The 19,270-nt window shown below is 35.8% G+C and overlaps 1 protein-coding gene across 4 annotated transcripts in view; it reads right to left on the bottom strand.

Moving 5' to 3' along the window:
- Window positions 1-19,270, bottom strand: part of SLC41A2 (solute carrier family 41 member 2) — a 59,703-nt gene that overhangs the window by 32,432 nt on the left and 8,001 nt on the right. For all 4 annotated transcript variants that reach the window (XM_083846574.1, XM_083846573.1, XM_083846575.1 and 1 more), the window contains 5 exons: window positions 17,571-18,315; window positions 14,208-14,315; window positions 9,558-9,629; window positions 8,526-8,670; window positions 6,483-6,629 (listed from right to left, as the gene is read on the bottom strand). In XM_083846574.1, the coding sequence (XP_083702700.1) occupies window positions 6,483-6,629; window positions 8,526-8,670; window positions 9,558-9,629; window positions 14,208-14,315; window positions 17,571-18,125 (1,027 nt within the window). In that variant the 5' untranslated portion in view covers window positions 18,126-18,315. The remainder of the gene's footprint in view (window positions 1-6,482; window positions 6,630-8,525; window positions 8,671-9,557; window positions 9,630-14,207; window positions 14,316-17,570; window positions 18,316-19,270) is intronic.

Here is a 19,270-nt window from a genome sequence, read left to right as displayed (position 1 = left end):
GGACAAAAGTCACGAGTGGTTCTCAGGAGTGGGGAATCTTCAAGGGCAAGATGAGGCCAGAGCTTAGATTCTTAAAAAATGATAATAAATGTTTTCTATGATAATATTCTAGTACTTCATTGGGATTCCCTGATTTAAAAAAAAAAAAAAAAAGTGCTAGAGGGAATAACAAACAAATAAATAGGGCATCAGTCACCCCCATGCTGCTAAACAAGGAGGAAATCAGGTATATTTATTAATCAATTTACAGGTTTTAGCCTACACAACTGAAATTCACCCTACCCAGGTTTTAAGGCAAAGATTATGTAAAATTGAAGCTTAAGGCAGCTGTTCCCTAATAGAACTTTATATTCGACTTCCCATCTATTAAGTTTAATTAAAACCAGAACTGTAGAAGCCATTAATAGTTTCAAAACATATCACAGAAACTGTCACAAGTTAGCTATGATAGATTCCAGTTCCCTGCAGACCCAGTGAAACTGCTCAGCTCCAGTCTAACTCTCAGAAAGGACTTTCCTTTAGCTAGGGGAGACTCTGCTGGCAGAACAACTTACTTGGATCTTAAAAGACTCTAACCTCAAGATGCATCTTTTGAGGAAGGTTGGGCCACCATCCTATTTATATTTAATCCATAGAAAAAGTAAATTTATTCTACAATAGCTGGAGAGGGGGAAAAGGGAATAAATGACTCTCCTTTTGGGACTCATTTCACGCCACTTTTGACAGCTGGGTGCTGTTTACCTTACATGGCAGGAGGAAATTTGCTTGGCCTGTTCTGGTGGCTCTGCTATAGAGTTTGTAACATCCAACACTGCAAAATCAACTCCTAAAAACACTCAATAACTCTTTAATGAACTCCTGACTGCGACCTTAAATCAAACAGGAAGGAGGAAGGAGGGAAGAGACAAGGCTTCCAACCAAGTCCTTACTGATCTTCAACTATTTAAAGCCCTCATTCCTGTGGTATAAACACTGACAGCAATCAAACAAGCAATTGGGGAACTCAGATGGTTAACATTTTGCCGCTTATGCAGGATGTCTACTGTGGTGTACTGTTCGGTGTGGTGCCTCTGAAAACAACACAACCTCTAGGTGTGAGCGGGAAATGTACTATTTCAGAGGCAAAATTAGTAACGATGGGGGATCCCGCCGTCTGGCTTCTCAAACTAGATCCGAGGATAGCTGAGAGACGCCGGCATGCACTTAATCCCCGCCCCGTGAGGAGAAGAAGGTAGCTTGAAACGAGGCCCCCGCAGCGTTGCAGGGGGCGAGCAGCGCGGTTTTTCTGTCAGAGCCGGGGCGGGCGCCCCGCTGCCGTCGGCGGGCCTGGAGAGCCCCCTAGCGGCCGGCGGGCCGCCGCGCTGACACGGAGCCGGGGGAAGAGGGTTTTCCTCTCAGAGGAACTCCTCGCCGCCCTTTCACTGTTCGACGAGATGTTGAACACAGGCCTGGAAGGCGTCCTACTGTTAAGGGGTGTGTTTACATGGTTCTAAGTGCAACGCGCAAAAATGTGGAAGTTTTTCTTCATTTTTTTTTTTAATGCGTGCTGAAGGACTGGCTATCGAGGACTCGCCACGAATTAGCTAAAGGATTCAACTGGCTTCAGCATTTAAAGGACAAGTTAGTTTACAATAATTGTCTCAGGAAGGAAAACGATTAGATTATCTCTGAGGCTGCAATTCATGGAGTAATTTAGAAGTGCAGATACAGTCCTTTTCAGGGCATTAAGACAGAGCTGTTAACCTGGTGCCATTCAAATCCCCGGCTCTGATGGGTTTGCCCTTATTTTTGAAACAGTCAAATGATTTTTTTAAGAGATTGTATATATGATGGTGGACAAACAAGATGCTTGATATGTCCCTAACCTAGGTAAGTATGCTACCGTCCTTTTTCCTTGCCTCTTCTGGGCATGCCATGAAGCACCTACTGTACAGCTCCGTTATAAACAAGCAGAAAACTTTTAAATAAATAATTTCACCCTTTCTGGCCTATTATTTGAAAACTTTTCCCATGCATAGAGCCAGAACCTTCCCTCTTTGTTGGTGTATTTGAGTAATAAGGCTAGTAAATTGTAGGGGAAACTATTGCATTCAGAAGACAGTTCAGAGGTGGGCTCAACCCGCGTCACTACTAGCTCATAAACCGTGTACTTCCTTATAACGTTCCTTCTATGCTTGTTGCTCTACTTCTGAGAAAGCAGGGAAGTGGCAGAAAGAACGTAAGGACATCTGTGCTGAGTGAAGCCAAGAGTCTCATCTAGTCCAGCATCCTGTTTCTGACCACAGCCAACAGTTAAGGCTTGTGGAAAGATGGTAAGAAAATGGCACGTTTACAGCGATGTTCTGCCTCTTCTGCTGCACTTTGCCTCAGGGATGGGATTTCATCACTCTGCTTTCTAGCTGCATCTTTCTCTTCAATACTCCTCCATAGATTCTTCTCTGATTAATTTATCCAACTAGTGTTTTGGTTTTTTGTGTTTTTTTTTTTTTTTTAATCACTTTGGTCCTCTTAATATATGCTGGCAGTAATTTTCACATCCCAATCATATATTGTGTGAAAAAGTTCCTGTAACTTTTTTAAACAAAACAAAACAAAACAAAACATTGTTGTCTGATCATCTTCTGAATGCCTCTTCCCTGCCTTTCACTGCTTTATATACTTCTCCTGAGCTGAAGCTACTACAATCTTATATTCCTTGTTACTATTTCATAGTTCAGCTACATCTTGGAGGCCACACATTTGCAAGGGCTTTGTGGTTTGTTCTTACTTTAGAAAGACTCTCTGTTTCTGAAGAGAATACAAAGGCATAGAACAAATGTAAAGAGCAGAAACCATTATTTTAGCGATAACTAGATAATTACATACATATCACCAAAAGAGAAGCATTTCCAGAAGACCATACAGAAAGAAAAGTTGGGAGTAACTCTTAGAAGAATACTTGAGAACACTACTCCTTCTTCCTACGTGTGTGTGATCAACTTTTCAGCGGCAGTGGCTTGCTACGATGTGAGTGTCCAGCTGTAAAAATAGCAAAGGATCAATTCAAGCTGGCCACGCTTTTTATGTTATTCCTCTGAGAGACATTAGGTCACCTGTAACTAGAAATGTAAATTTCTAAATAGATATGAAAAGAAGAAAGAAGAAAGTCCAAGTTTCTTTTACTATCTTCTTTTTGAGTTTGAGTTTTTGTTGTTGTTTTTTTGTTTGTGGTGTTGGTGATGGTGGTGGTTTTTAAGAAGAAATAATGTTTTAGGAGAAACTGAAATATTAGTACTAATTATTTAATTTTTAAAAATAAGAAACATACTGTGCAAAATTTATGTAAAGGACAGGAAGCAATACTAGGTATATGCACAAAATGACATACATTGTTTACATGCAAATGACAAATGTAGCTGCTATTAAAATCCAATTGTGTGCCATACCAGTGCACCTAACTAGGTTTTTCCTGTAACCAGCACTGAAAAAAATTGAAAAGAGTAGAAGAAGGTGTTTAAAAACAGTAAGAATCACTATTACTCATTTACTGTATTTGCATCTCTGGATTCAACTTAAGCTATTTTACAGAGAACATTACAATGTTCCAAAACTAATATTTGGAAGGAAAAGCTTTAGGAAACAAATTAAACATCACTGGTACATTCATTATAAAGTATTTTGCATAGTAGAATTTTAAAAGACAAAATAAAGTTTGATCTATGTAGCACAAGTGTCTAAGAAACTTCATTTGGATACTAGCTGAAAATTAAAGCCTAAGTCCAACATTAATGACTCTAAATCAGGCACTGCCCTGGCAAGAAGAAATTTAGCCATAATCCTAGCCCCAATCTAATCTTAGTGTTAACCCAAGTTTGGCATCTTCTGCCAACTCCACAGCTACCCAGATAGGTAGTACATGACTTCCAGTAATCCTGGCCAGCTCTCTGCTGACTTCCATCCAGCCGCTATAACAGCTTCCCTGGCACTTCACCGACCAGCACGTGTCCTAATTTTGAACCAATTTTGTCCAATCAACCGTATCAACTGCAGAGTCCAGAAATCTCTTTTAGGTGGAATAACCCCAAGCTATAGTCTAGTAGGAATTTGGGGCATAGCAATAAGTCTAGAAAAACAAACTTTAATGAGCTAAATTAATTATTATCCCAGCCCTAGCATTAGCAACAGACACCGCATTTTATGCAAATAGGTGTTTCTCTGCTGTTTTCCTCACCAGAAAAAAAGAAAAAGTTAAAAGTCTTTTGCTTTTCACTATAAGTCTATAAACTTCTTTAAAAGCAGTATTTAAAGGAAGTATTTGAGAAATAAGTTATTTTATTAGAATATAGGTTAAAAATACATTAAAATATAGTTATTAAATACACAGTACAATTTAAGTTTTAACAAAAATTTATAAAATATTAAAAATGGATGTATTGCACACTGATGCATTTAAGATGACATGTCAACATGTTTAAAATACGATAAATCAAATACTAAAAATATAGAATTGTAAGTTGAAAGTGAAGAAACAAAATGGTAAGTCACTCCAAGGTAGCTTGAAACTTATTTACATACCTTTTCTGATTGATGTTGTAATATCTACACAAAACAGCTCATTTTTTTAACTGAAAAAGGCTTGAAAAATGAGCACAGATGTAAAGAATATATGCAGTGATGTCAACATGTCTGGTAAAACTATCACGAACAGTACAAAATTTGGCCTGTGCTATATTGTACTATAATTGCCTATAGTTATATATTTTAAAGTACAATATACTTTAAATAGTTTCTCTGGAAGGAGTCAGCTTCAATAATAATTTAATTTTAAATATTTTTCTGAACAGTCTTTTCCTCCTGCAAGAAGATGTTCTCATACTTTTTGTTTCTTCATGGGGAATAGAGGAGGATATGAAGAAACAGGAAGAAAAAGATTGATTTTCAAGTTCCTCTTTCTCATTTTCCAAATATCTCATATCTCTTTCTCTGACAATCAAGCATTTCACTACATTTGCCAAAATACAAGCATGTTTTTAATGATAATAATTATTGCCATATTCATTTTTAGAATTCATCTTGTGGCAATGAACCTTGTTCAGTAATCTGCTCCTTTAAGAGAGTAGGATTTAGACACTTTGGGCCCTAGAAATCAGAAAGACAGTTTTCTAAGGGACTATAGAAACATGCAAATAACCAGTAGAAGAGAAGAAAAGCAGACTGAAAAAAAAAAAGGGAGAGTAATTCACAAGAAAATTAATTTGGACCTGTTTATGTGTAATTCCCCTGTTCATAGCTATAAATGGGAAACTAAGCAAATAGTGAAAAACTTCACCAAGAAGCCAGATAGAATTCATGCATCAGGCAGGATTAGATGATTGCCTTCTGTAGTCAGTAGCCAAGGAAGGCCTCTCCTTTGCTGCTCAGCTATTCACAGCGGTTATTCATTTTTTCACCTTTCATGGCAGAACTGCTGTTCTGTAGAAAGCTACAGCTGAATTTGCAGATTTACGTTTGAAATATATTCACCAAGTTTATTAGGCAAAACAAAACAAAGAAAACCAAAAACAATCAGGTCATTATCTGGAGAAGCTGGAAGTGGTTACTTTGTTCACTGAAAAGCAGAAGGAAATGGTGGTAAAGCTTGTAAAATCATGCTTGGGACCAGGGAACAAGAGGGAGACATGGAAATGTCAGTGAAACATATAGGAAAGAGTGGGGAAACTGCTACTGGAAGCAGGAATACAGGAGCTGAGGAAACAAGGAGGTATTGCAATGGGAGCTGGAAAGTACTCGGCAGGAATCAGAAGGAAACTCATTTTTGTGTAATTCATTTAAAAGTCATAGCAATCACAAAGCACAAATCGATCTAAAATTACGCTTCACTTCTTCAAATACATACTTGTTGAAGACTTGCTATTGTTACTTAAATTACTTAAATTATTGCCATGTTGATTTCCAAGCATATGTATAGTTGCAGCTCAAGATATATTTGAATGGTGTCTAAAACCACACCCTACCAAAAAAGAAATCTCAAAGCACAGCTCGTCTCCTGTAAAGTAGCTGATCAACATAGACAATTCAACACCTTCCCCTCAGTGCAAAAGGACAATTCAATAGGGCTCTGGGAAGCAAATTGATTTAGAGATGGGCATCCAAGAAAACCTGGCTGAAGACAGCTTCCCCTCTCCTCCCACCCCAAAAGAAAGAGGAATAAATTCAGCAACTACAGTTTCTAATTCACGTGTAGATTGGCTGTGATACTATGAGAGTCTTTTGCCTATTAGGAGTTTGTGCCAAGACTGTGGTTAGTGATTAGATAATAAGATAGTAATATGATAAAAAGAAAGAGCATGACATAATGTTGCAACCAAAGATCATTCAATCATCCAATGGTATAAATGTTGACAAAAAAAGGCAGCTTAACACATTTTCTAAACTTCTCCTTCCCTGCCTTCTCTCCACCACCCTTGCCCCAGAAAAAGGCTTCTAGGGAGACATATACTTACCAAGGCAAGTATAAAGACCCTGACTTATCCACGCTAGAATAGCAAGAGTGATAAGATCTCCAAAACTTGCTGCTATAGGAGTGGCAACATTGTCAGGATTAATACCGGTTTTCTTTGATCCAACAATAACTCCAACCATTATTATTCCTAGAGTCAATGAAGAAGAAAATACAGTAATCATATCTACTGTTGGAACCCCATAGGAAATGTCAAGACAATGGCAATTTCAAACTTAATAAATAAGAAGTCTGTGCTTTTGTCCCAGGATGATCATTCCTCTCACCTAGATGATTTCTGCATTTTTAAATTTTAGCCATTCTTAAGAATGAAGTTAGATATTTAAAAAAAATACAGTAAGCATGCAAAAATATCGAACCATCTGTACAATGAACTATTTTGCTTATGATTAGAATTAGCACAACTTAAATCGTAAATCAACCATTTCCTGAAGAAAAAATATTCAGTGTATTATTTCTACACCCCATTAACTTTAGCTGACTGAAATTTAAATGGCTCTACAGTGAAAACAACATAAGATTAAATACTTGGACGTCAGATATTGTGCAAGATTTCCAGCTAAGTACTCAATACCAAAAGTCAAGAAGCTACATCATAATTTAAACTAAAACTAGGCAACACATGAAAATGTAGCTTGCTACCCACTTAAAGCATTTCAAATTGACACTGTTGGTTTCTATTATTTTCCTACATACACCAACACTAACTTTTAAAGAGACATTTCCCTACAGAATGGCTACTAAAAATAAAACTCACACTGCTATTAACATCCTTCTTTGGCACAACTTGAGTTAATTTACCCCTCATCATACAATACACGAAAGTGCTTCAATTGTGTATACTATTCTTCATGTTATTTTAAAGAATTTTTGAAGATTTGGTATTATAATTTTCATTATATTTTTCATGTATTGTAGCAAGTAATAATATTTATTGTAGGGTAAATGAGTTCACTTTCAGAGAAACTGCCTGAAGAGTTACACTCCAAGAAACTTGCAAAAGAAAGAACTGAAATGATCCTGTTTGATCACAATATCTGAAAAGCACCTGTTTCATGCCTAGGAGGCAGAAACTTAGAAAGTAATTTCCTGTGCTGGCCTATCACCAGATAACGTTAAAAGTTTCTCTTCATGTCCAGCTTATACATAAGTGGAAAAAACACACTCATGTTCCCCCGTTCTCTTGCTGCTCTTAATTTTGTTACATGATCAAATTTAATGGCTTTGGAGTCACTAAAGTATATGCTCATAATTCCATGCTAAACATTTACAATTTTGCACTTTTCACTTAATTAAGCATATCAAATTAGTAAAAAGGAAGCTAAACATTTTACTTGATTTACTATTATTAAGACTACTGATTGCATATTTTCATTAAGAATATGTCAAAAGTAGAGGAACCTTTTTTTCCCCCTCATGCCCATTAAATACCATATTTTGCGGTTAAATATGTCCTGACAATTGGCAAGAGAAGCTTAATTTCATCACGACATGTGGCTCCAGACAGATACATTGGTACTGTTTGTAGAAGGGGACTTGAACTCAATCCAGAACTTTCATATAACAAGCCAATTTGTTAATTTCAGAAACAAGCAAAACATAAAATAATATATAAGCAGCATGGATAGATAACCAGGGAGTTTGGATTCAGCTAAGTTAACATCCAAGATAACTTGAGCTTAATTACAAATAAGTTCCATGTATTAAGTGTTAAGAACATACTTTGTACATCAATTAATATAGAAAGTAGGGGAAAAAGTTCTCCATCCTATTAGGTGAAATCTAAAAACATACTTTTTTATTCTATTTTTTTAGACGTGCTGAGGAGGTCAAGCAAATCAAACCTTTTCTAAAGAATATGACAGATTAATGTAATATTCAGGCCTCTATGGAAATTGCAGAAGGGTTGTTCTACCCTCAGCTGTGTTTCACATGTATTACACCCTGCTGGACTGAAACATAATATACACTCAGCATCCACAGAGAACTAAATAACTGTAAAAAGTAGCATATATACTTCTTTTACCTTGTAAAAGAGAAGCTATGAATGCAGTTGCTACACTGCTAGAACACAGAAGGATTGAATGATCAAAACGGTATTTGCCCTCTGGAATCCAGCCCAATATAACTGCTGCCACTGCTGCCAGAAAACCAACTACTGTTGCCTGAACCTGGAAAAGAAAAAGAAGGTGAACACATGTTTTTTAGTGATCTGTGATTCTTAAAAATAATTGAGACTTAAGAATAATTTTCTGTTATTCTTTCCTCCTATTTACGTTTATTTGCAAGTTGTAAAGGCAGCATGTTCACCCATTCTGTATAGACAATGATAACCCTAGATGATGAAGAAGAAACATCTTATGCTAGCAGAAAAGGCTTTACTGATAATTCAGACTCAGGAATAACAAAACTCAAATTAGGGAAAAGAGCTGAGGAATTACCAGAAGCCAAAGATGAAATGCCTAAAGAGGTTCCTAAGCCACTTAAAACAATGAAGTCACAGCAAAAACATTTCACTTATTTTTGAGTATGTTTTTTTATAACATATGAGTATAAAATAGTTCTAAAGATTAAGAAATAGTTGCTCTGGAGAACAAATACTCCTTTGTTCAAATGACCCAGCTATTTAAAATATTGTTTATTATCCAAAAGCTCTATCACATACTTTTCCTGTAAATATTGAGTCCAATGAAAATACAGCATTGAAAATATTTGAGAGGTTATGTTCAAGAGGTTTTGCCAAATCTGAAATTTTTATCCCGTCTTCCTTAGAAATGCTCTCTCAAAAAAAATAAAAGGAAGTACCCTTGGTGCAGTCACAAAGAATACCTCTTCTTGTGATAAATATAAGCTCATATCGTTTTAGAGAAGAACTACACTGTACCAAAACAAAACAAGACAAAACAAAACAAAACAAACATATAAAAACCCTGTATGTTAAGTATGAACCAGTGTAATAGGGTAGTTTCCTGTTAACATTGTCTGTCTCTATACTTGATTACTTTTAAAAAAACTTAGTTCACCTAGAAAAGTTAATCAAACAAGTTGATTTATTTACCTGTTTTAAGGCCAAATTGCCAATTATTAGGTTCCATTTCTCAATGGGAGAATCCATTTTTCCAATATTTACCTGTCAAAATTACAAGAGAATTTTAGACGTTTGGGTTTAAACTTACATTACTTTGAAAATGCACTAACAAGGCAGAAACCCACAAATAATTCAACTCTCACCAAAAGATAGACATTTTGAAAGCAAGTGAAAACTGTGCTTCACTTTTTCAAGTTAAGCATTGCTGTTGATTTGAAATCGTATTCACACTAGCTATCCGAGAGCAGCTAAGCTTGATGCAGTTTTACACAGTAACTTGTTTGACATTAGCTTATTGTGCAAGATATACTAGCTGCCTTGTGTTCCAGGAATGCCCAGGCAACACCAGTGATTAGATCAGTGGCTGGAAGGGAAAATTCTCAGTGTTCAGTCACTTTAAACTAAGCTTGTTTCTGTGGTCCTTTAATTCTATGAGCCAATGAAAAAATACACAACTATACGGTGTATGGACACAAACACTTTCATGCAAGTGTTTTAATTGACTGCAGTGGAACTACTTGCACAGAATAACTGCAAGTGGTTACAGACTTATGATGCTTTAAATGATAGAGGTCCAGTCTTAAAGCAGTAGCTGGAAGACAGCAAATGAATTATTCTAACAAATGAACAAGTACATACATGGTCTTTTATAATGTACTTCAAACCTGTATTTTTTGAGTTAGAGGACAAAATCTGAAGATAGTACGTACCACTGCAGTATAATGATATTTAAAATAACTACTTTCTTGTAAAAATGGTGTAAGTTTTTAAGTTTTTAGCATAAATTTCAGTGGTGTTTCCCATACAATCCTAACCTACAAGATACTTTATATTTCTCAAAATGTAGAAAGTCTTAATGCATATTTTTCTTCTTTTTATAATTTCTTTATGATCAGTTTTATACTTCAATTTCTTTTCCACTTTGTTCCACTTTCTGATATTAATGAGTTGTGAGGAACTAACTACCAAAAGAAATACCAGCTTAAAAAAAGGAAATGTAATAAGACACTTTATCCCAATCTACACTATAAATACTTTACAGTGTTTGAAGTACAGTCAAAGCTCCACAAAGATATGCATTAATTTTAAATATTACATCAATATTTAAAGAAGTTTGGATAAGAATTTCCCTTGTGTCTTTCTTAAATATATACACTAAATGAATTAAATGACAGTTTATAGAGAGGTTCACTTTTTTTGTCCTTTGAGAAAGTTTTTGGAAGAAAAGCACCCTATCAAACCAGTAATCTTGCAAAGAACTTAATCCAGTCTTAAAGAGAGCTGCTACCAGAAGGTATAGTTCTTTTCCCCACCATCATCCACACATTCACCTTGCCTTTCTTGAACAAGGTCCACCAATTTCATGAGTAAGTTCAGAGCAACTTACAAGCCACGCAGACTTGCTTGATGGTTTGATGGAAAACACTTTCTTCTGGAGTAAAAAGATTTGTTTATTTTTTTTTATTTGTTTATTGTTAAGTAACAAAAGGCTTATGAATTCTATAAAGTCAAATTGCTAATGCCTAACCCCAATAACACATAGTCAAAACAAAAGAGTCTGCATAAAGTTTACAGGGATGTCTGGATGAGTGGTTGTTTCTTTTTGTTTTCATTTATTTATTTATCTATTGTTATTGTTGTTGTTTTCACTTCCTCTTAAAAAAAGAAAAAGTAGTAGGGAGAAAAGGCAGCAGTGTGAACTGAGACAATGAGAATGACTCAAACAACAAAACAATGCAAAACACACAATATAAATAGTATGCTTGAATGGGCAGTTGCCTAAGCACACCTCATACACTTCTGCCAGCACAGCAGTGGGATAAGGGAGAATTTCACATCCATACTAACACCAAAGAGAAGTACAAGCTACGCCCTGAAGTTGATTGAAACCACAAAGATGATTAGTTTACAGCCCCAAGAGCATAGACACATATACAAATTCAGATGTAATTATTAGCTAGCTGAGCAAGAAGGGTATGAATTAGTTCCAATGCTGAAGTCATTCTGGAAATGTCTTCCTCAAAGGTAAAGCTATTCACAGAGGCACAGTCTTGTATTTAGTGTGTACCTGGTGGGGAGCTGGCTTCAGCAAATTCAGGCATCAGAAAACAAGCAAACAAGAAAAAGATATCAACGCAAGTCTGTTCATACAAAGCTGGGAAACAGCTTGGTGCTGGTGGTGCTGTGACGGTGACACCAGGCAATGCCAAAGAAACCAGAGCTCCCACATGCCATAAAGCATTGTCTGAAGAAACGTACACTTCACTGACCTTTTCTCAGTCAGCTAATTTACCTTCATGATGGCAGGCTGCTAACAGAGCTGGCTAACTTGTTTTTGCCAAGCCAGACGTGGCAATTTCTTGTATTGAGGTGAGGGGAAGCCTTGAATAAAATGCTTGAATAAAACCTACTGAATCATTAGCTGACTTACGTCTTGGTGAGACTTAATGACAGTGGTAAGTGGCACTGGCAATACTCCTCAAACTAACACTTTTCATATTGGGCTGTTGTCTGGAGGCTTGGGCTTCAAATGGCCGAACTGGCTCCAAAAAATCATACTCAAGACACCTGCAGATCACGTTATCGCACAGTTAATGGGATACTCTTAAGAATGCCGATCTGGGCTGAGCAGAAATGTCCTGAACCTCATGATGTCAACTTAGCCACTGAACACGCAGCCAGTGTTGTGGAAACTCTAGTATCAACTTTCTGTGTGTGAGGGGGATCAACTCCTGCACTTTTGGTAACATTCAATGGATGATACAAACTGGGGCTAATGTTCCCAGTGGAGACAAAAGGTCTGTGTGACCCTTTTCCAAATGTTCCCTGAGATCTATGAGTTTCACAAATGACATGGCGTTGGTGATGATGGGGAAACCAACCACTGACTGGCCCAGAGAATAGGTGCTGGAGGCATGATCTGACAAAGATCAAGGATGTAATTTGGACAAAGAATTAAAGATCCCATTAACAGAAACAGAAGAGGTGGAGGTAATTCTTAACCTCTTTTTAAGCTTTCAGTTAGGCACTGGTAGATATTGGGCTTCCCTGATTGTGTTTTTCACTGTGCGATACAATCACTTTCAACCCTCAGACCATGAGCTGTAACAGTCAGGAACAAATTAAGCAACATGTCAAGCCAAAAGAAAGTAAGGTAGAAGATAAATTTATGCATGACAGTAAACTTAGTAAGGTTAAAACAACAAATATTTTTAAGAAACAGACAGAATACACAGAAAAGTAACCACTAAAATAAAACAAATATGAATAGCTAAGGCTGCTACTGACAAAGATGCAGTACATGTCAATTCTTATGCACGAAAAAAAAGGGTATGGGGCAAAACTCAGTAGTTTCTATAACAGGCATGACACAAGCAAACCTTCACAGGACTGCTAAGGTTATGTCCATCACAGTGTGCATTTGGACAATCACTCAATATAATGTGATAATGAAATGTATTAATGACAGAAACCTGGGAGGCATTGTCAATACAAAGCATTGAAATATACAAAAACTGAATGACCTTGAGGATTACAGCAATGGAAACAAATGAAATTCAACAGTAGAAGTGCAAGGTTATGCGCTTACTGACCAACAATATTTATGCCAGCAGATGGGAGCAACAACTGGAAATAGCAAAAAAGGAGAAATACTAGGACACACTAATTGATTACAAAGTAACTATGAGGTCTAAACCTAACACTGCTCAGAAAATAAATCCATATAAATGAGAAAGTTTCAAGAGCAATTTTCAAGGGAAATAGGAAAATGCTATTTTACAATGCCATAGCGAGGTCCCCTTTGGAGTTATATACACCTGTGACCGAACATTTTATAATAAAATTCATTCAAGCAGCAACAGGCAGAGAAAAGAGGCCTTGCTGGAAAACTGAAAGCTTATCTTAGAAAGGTAGTGTCTTACAGAGATACCCAGTTCAGGTACTACAAATAGCTTAGCTACCTAATTAGTTCATGTTAGTTATTTACACACATAGAAATATTTATGCTAAAGTAATCCGGATTGCTTGGGCTAGAAAAATGAAGGTACAGAACATCTCTACATGAGATGTAGAAAAGAACTACGACAAATACATACAAAAGGAGACTGCAAATAAAACAGTTACGCTATGTTACAGTGCTGACCCCCACACACCAAAAAAAAATCGAAAAAAAAAAAGGAATAAAATTATTTAGCAAGAAAGTAAAAAAAAAAATCTTACAGTTTGATCAATAAAGGTCTGGAGTGGCAATGTGAGAAATGTTTTATTTTGGTGTCAAGGGGTCTTTGGAATAATATATTCAAAATATTCATGTTAGCATATTCAAACCCCATCAAGGCCAAAGACATCTGCCAACCTGACAGAATACAAATGTAAATCTCAATAATCTACTTTATCTTTTTGAATGATGACTCAGAAGAGACAAAAGAAGTAAAATTTTGATATGTGAAGATTGGAAGACGGTTGTCTTTTTAACTTTGCCAATTTAATAACAGATTTAAAGAGCTCCCGTAAAAGCCAGATTAAGCCATAAACATAAATCACTAGAGTTCCAAAGATTTGTTTTCAAAAATTTACAACACCTATCTGAAGGGGGAAGGAGAAGAGAAAGTTACTTACAGCAGTTGACAGCCGGGATGCCAAGGTCATTTCCAAATTTCCTTTGAGACCAAGAAGTGCAGGAACCAAGATAAAAACTTCAGTAACATTCTTGAACACATCCCAGTGCTATTTAAAGGACACAGTGGGAAAAAAATCAATTGAAAAATTCTCTAATTCTCTTTAGGCCTTCTTTAATGTAATGCCAAAAATTCTGTAACTCATAATTAAAGTCTCTATAAAAATTGATCTTTTAATACTAGACCTAAAAGTCTTAAAGCAAGATCTGTTATCTATCCAGATAATATAGAATTATGACTGCATACTACTATTTCAAAGACCAGAATACAAAAAGCAAGAGATACAAAACTTCCTAAATTATTGCGTCTCCACTACTGTACTTTCTTTGCATCTTTTAAATAAAGACTAAGCAAAGGTCATTGGAAATTTTTACTCTTCCTGTTGTATAAGTATTTATTTCTTACTCTCTCTGAAAAGAGTTCAAGTACCTAATCTGTTTGATGCATGTAATTTCTGTTTGTATAGTGCATGTTAGTTTCTGCCGCTTAAATTAAACTACTACTTCAAAGCCATCATCAGAAAAAAAATGAAGTTTAATAACATTTATTTTATAGCAGAAAGCTAGAGCTAAATAACAAACCTAGTTAAAGAGAGATAATTAATTTGAAGCTTTTTAAAATGACTTTAAAATAATACCACGTGCTATGACTGCTTTTGGAAACTGCTCTTAATTTACAATATTTTCATCTTTTCTACTGCAGCTGTTTAGAAACCTCACGTAAAAAACTGCAAGGAATAAGCTGTCAAATGGACAGAGCTTGTAAGTGAAAAAATGGCTCCTAACTCTTAAGTATGAAATTTAGAAGAATACAGATTTCCAAAACCCTGATTTTTTAAAGCAAATGAGGACAAACTCCAATATTTTTTGTGTGTGTTGAGTTCTTGGTGTAGAAATGCTCTACTACTTCCTATGCCTGTCAATCTATGTATTTAATATGTAATCACGTATCAGCTTAAACTGAACTAACAAAACCACAACGTAAATCATCTTTGCATTCAGGAATTTGCAGCAATTTGAAATATGATAGTAAATAGGATCAATTCTCAAATGTAAACAAGATATCAGAATTTCTTGTATATGAATTCACATATGTACTTACAACTGAGAAAGAACAGCCATGAAAAGGTTCGTTAAAAAAAAAAAAAAAAAAAAGCTTAGAATGCTTTGTCTTCCTTACATTTTCATTTTCAGAAGATTTTCTATCACATTTCAATACCCTGCTCTACTGACATCATAGATTTATGCTTAGTTTAAGGTAGAAAAAGCTAACGGTTATTTAGTTTTGTCTTTTTTCACATTTCTCTCATGGATGCTGCTGAACTGAGAAACCAAGAAAGATTAAAAGTAAGATAGAAGGAAAAAACAAGGTAATATCTCAATCCAGATCAAAGAACAGCTACCCAAGTACTTCTGCTCCTTTCAGAGAAGAAAGGCATGGCGAAATATTGGATTGGAAGCCAGTAATGGCAGTAGACACAACTGCCTCTTTTGGCTGATCATTAAGCTGTATCACGACATAAAACACATACTAACTGTGGATGAACAAAGCATCTGTAAAAGAATAAAACTGGCAGTATGTATATGAACAAAGTACAAGATTGATGCAAAACAGTGTAAGGAAACAGTAAAATTTGCTTGTCAATTTTAATTTTCCTTTTTCTTAATGTACAAAGTGTATTTTCATTGCGATTGCTTTAAGACCATGTTTTCTTTACTCTCTCAAGATTTTGAGTGACAAAAGGAGAAAAAAAGGAAGGGAAGGGAAGGGAAGGGAAGGGAAGGGAAGGGAAGGGAAGGGAAGGGAAGGGAAGTGGAAGTGGAAGTGGAAGTGGAAGTGGAAGTGGAAGTGGAAGTGGAAGTGGAAGTGGAAGTGGAAGGCACCTTAAGAGATCATAGAATCATAGAATATCCCGAGTTGGAAGGGACCCATAAGGATCATCAAGTCCAACTCCTGGCACCACACAAAATTAATACAAAAAATCCTCATCTAGTCATCCTCATCAAAAGATCATCTAGTACAACTGCCTGAACAATTATGGGATAACCAAAAGTTAAAAAATGGTCACCTCTTCCTTAAGTGAACTTTAAGTATAGCTAAAGAAATCTCAGAGACAGAATGAAACAAAGCAAAACCAGATGGATTTCTCTACTGTCTTTTCAGTTTGAATAGTGTGGTTATTTCATCTGTTTGAATAATTTTTTGTGCATCTACTCATACAGGAAGAGAGAATCCATTAGATTAATGTTTACAACAAATTTCTGGTTTTGAAAAAAAAAAAAAGTTGGTAGGAAATAAAAGCAAATATAGCCTTCAAAAAGCAAAGAGTAGGCAAGAAAGTAATTTAGTCCATTAAGCCTTCCTTAGCTATTACTTTCTTCAGAATTTTCTTCAAGTATAACTGCACAAAAAATACTTCATAGGCAACTTTTATTTTTAACTCTACTGAAATGCTGCAAACACCTACAACTGTGTTAAGCTAGAAAGCACTCTTAAAAATGTTCTCTACGATATAATGTTCCTATAAAAATGTTCCTTAACTCCAAAACAGGTTTTAAAAATACTATTAATGTAACTTAAAATTCAGAGAAAGTTGTATTTTATTTTAATCCTGAATAACTATCATCAGATAAATCTGCTAGCACATATCTACCACAACTATATTTCAAGGTGGAAGTGACTTTGCAGCCCTGTTCACACCAATAATGTTTTTAACTTCAAGTGTTCTGTATACCTAACACTATATAAAAAAGTCACTTCCACCTGAATACTCAAAAAAACTCTAATACACTGAATTTCATTTATTATATGAATTTAATGCACACTTTCATATCCATGTGCATTATCATAGACCAGATCTACACATTATGTCAGAAATTGCATAGACTGCAAACACACATGGAAATGAGGTAATAAAATAAATTCTCGTATCTTGTTAAACACCTGTGCATTGTGGCATCACAATTAATTACAATTTCCACTTAAAGCTGAATACATTTATTACTGTCAAAAAAATTTTGAGCATGTTCATTGTTATATTTCTATCTTCATTTAAAGCAGAAGGTAACATTTTTTTTCGCCAGATTACTGTGGCTAAGTGACAACACTTACCAAGTCTTGAATGACTCCAAATGAAATATTTGAACTATTTAAGACAAGTTGGGGGGAAGGAGTTCATAATAGCAAAGTCTTATACAGACCTAATTACCCCTAAATACTGTGAACATCTACATTATCATGCCTTAGAACTATCAAAACCCACAGATTATGTGTTAAAAAAATATTTTCCAAAGCAAATACCAACCTGTACAATATCCAAAACCATGCCAGCAGAAACAGTTCCAAATCCTGCTAGCAAAAAAGGTACAAGTATCTGCAATGCCATAATACTACTAGATTCTTTGGGTTGTTTTCTACTCCCTTCCACAATAATATCTTCATTACTGTCACTAGACAGGTTGTCTTCTTGCAACATGGCATCTGTTTCTGAAGTGTCCATTCCATCACAGTAATTATAACTGGTAAAATCATCGTATTTAGGGCTACAGCTAGTTGGGCTGTGTCCATTACTTCCATGAAAAGTTGGTTCTGCAAAGTGATGGTACTCTGTGTGCTGGTCAGATCTAACATTATAATTGTGTCCTGCTGGCTGTAATCCATCTTGCCAGATACCATTCACTTTTTTGTGTCTTTCATCCTGGTTTATTTGGTAAACAACAGGAACCATACTCAAAAGCAAATTCAAGAATTTATCAGACTGAATTGTACTAAAATTTATGGTCCAGTTTACAAAACCTTCTCTGTCATGAACTTTGCTGTTTGTTTTGGCAATGGTAGATCTGCCTTTACAGTTAGTCATAGTGCTATAGAAGTACAGGTTGGAAAAGCACTTTGTTCTTCAGACGTCAGTGAAGAAATCTTGTAGATGAGTCATCAAGAGCCACGCTTGATAATTTTAAAACAGATAAACCAAAATGTTCCTTTTTTGCATGCAAAAAGTTTTTTTCAGAGATCTCAGGTCTTCAACAATTCCATAAGCAAGTCTGGATCTGGAAAAAAAAAAGTATATATAAAAAACTTGAAAATATTTTAACTCTCTACAGAAGGCATAAGATACTAGTTTAATGTTTAGGCCACCCACTACCTTTTCAAAGTAAGTGTTTGTAAACAAGCCACTCTCCTCCAACCCTCAGCTACCTAAATTGAAAGAAATTAGAAGGGAAAAAGAGAAAATTGGTGGGTGAGGAGGTTTCACAAATCAGTGTACTTTCCAGTGAGACAAAGATAAAGCAACGTGGACCGTAAGTGAATTGGTGAGGGCCCAACTTTTGCCTTCTTAAAGTCCAGAAGTCAAAGCCATTAGGCAAGTCCTGAGTTTAGTCCTAGACTTCCAGCGTCCTTGGAAGCTGTAGGTCCCCAGAGGAAATTGTTTGTGGAAGGTGCACAGGTGAGGTAAAAAAGAGCCCACATGGTGCGCTGTGGTGCTGCTGTTGTTCTTCATGCCCTGTGCTAATGGCAGGAAGCACAGAAAAAAAGGGGAAAAAACACCTTTCAAAACAGATGTGGCAAGCCTGAAGTGATATTCTGGGTGGCACAGTCTTTATGTGTTGATAGCCTCTGCTCCTCAGCCCCATAAAATGATCGCAAAAAAATATGGGCACGTACAATTCAAAAGCATGCTGATTTAAGATCTTACTTACCGAATTTGCTCTGAAGCAAACATATAAATTATGTTAAATATAGAGAGATTCTATATATGCAATAAAGCTGGATGTTTTTTAATGAAATACTACAGTATCAAGGAAAGAAGGCAGTAGTGAAATTCAGACCAATTCAGCCCAGTCTACAATAGTTTATATTTGTATATAAGCTAAGTTTATATTAGTATATATAGTATACTAGTGATTTAAAAATACACCTGCAGCACTATACTCATAAATATGGTATATTAAATTTTAATTAAAATTAGAAACAAAAACTGTTAGGAGTTAGGATAAATAAGAT

The sequence above is a fragment of the Anser anser genome (genome assembly GCF_964211835.1).
Source record: "Anser anser genome assembly, chromosome: 1".
NCBI classification, from domain to species: domain Eukaryota; kingdom Metazoa; phylum Chordata; class Aves; order Anseriformes; family Anatidae; genus Anser; species Anser anser.
Note: the sequence above shows the minus strand (reverse complement) of the source record. Positions and strands in the feature narration are given on the sequence as shown.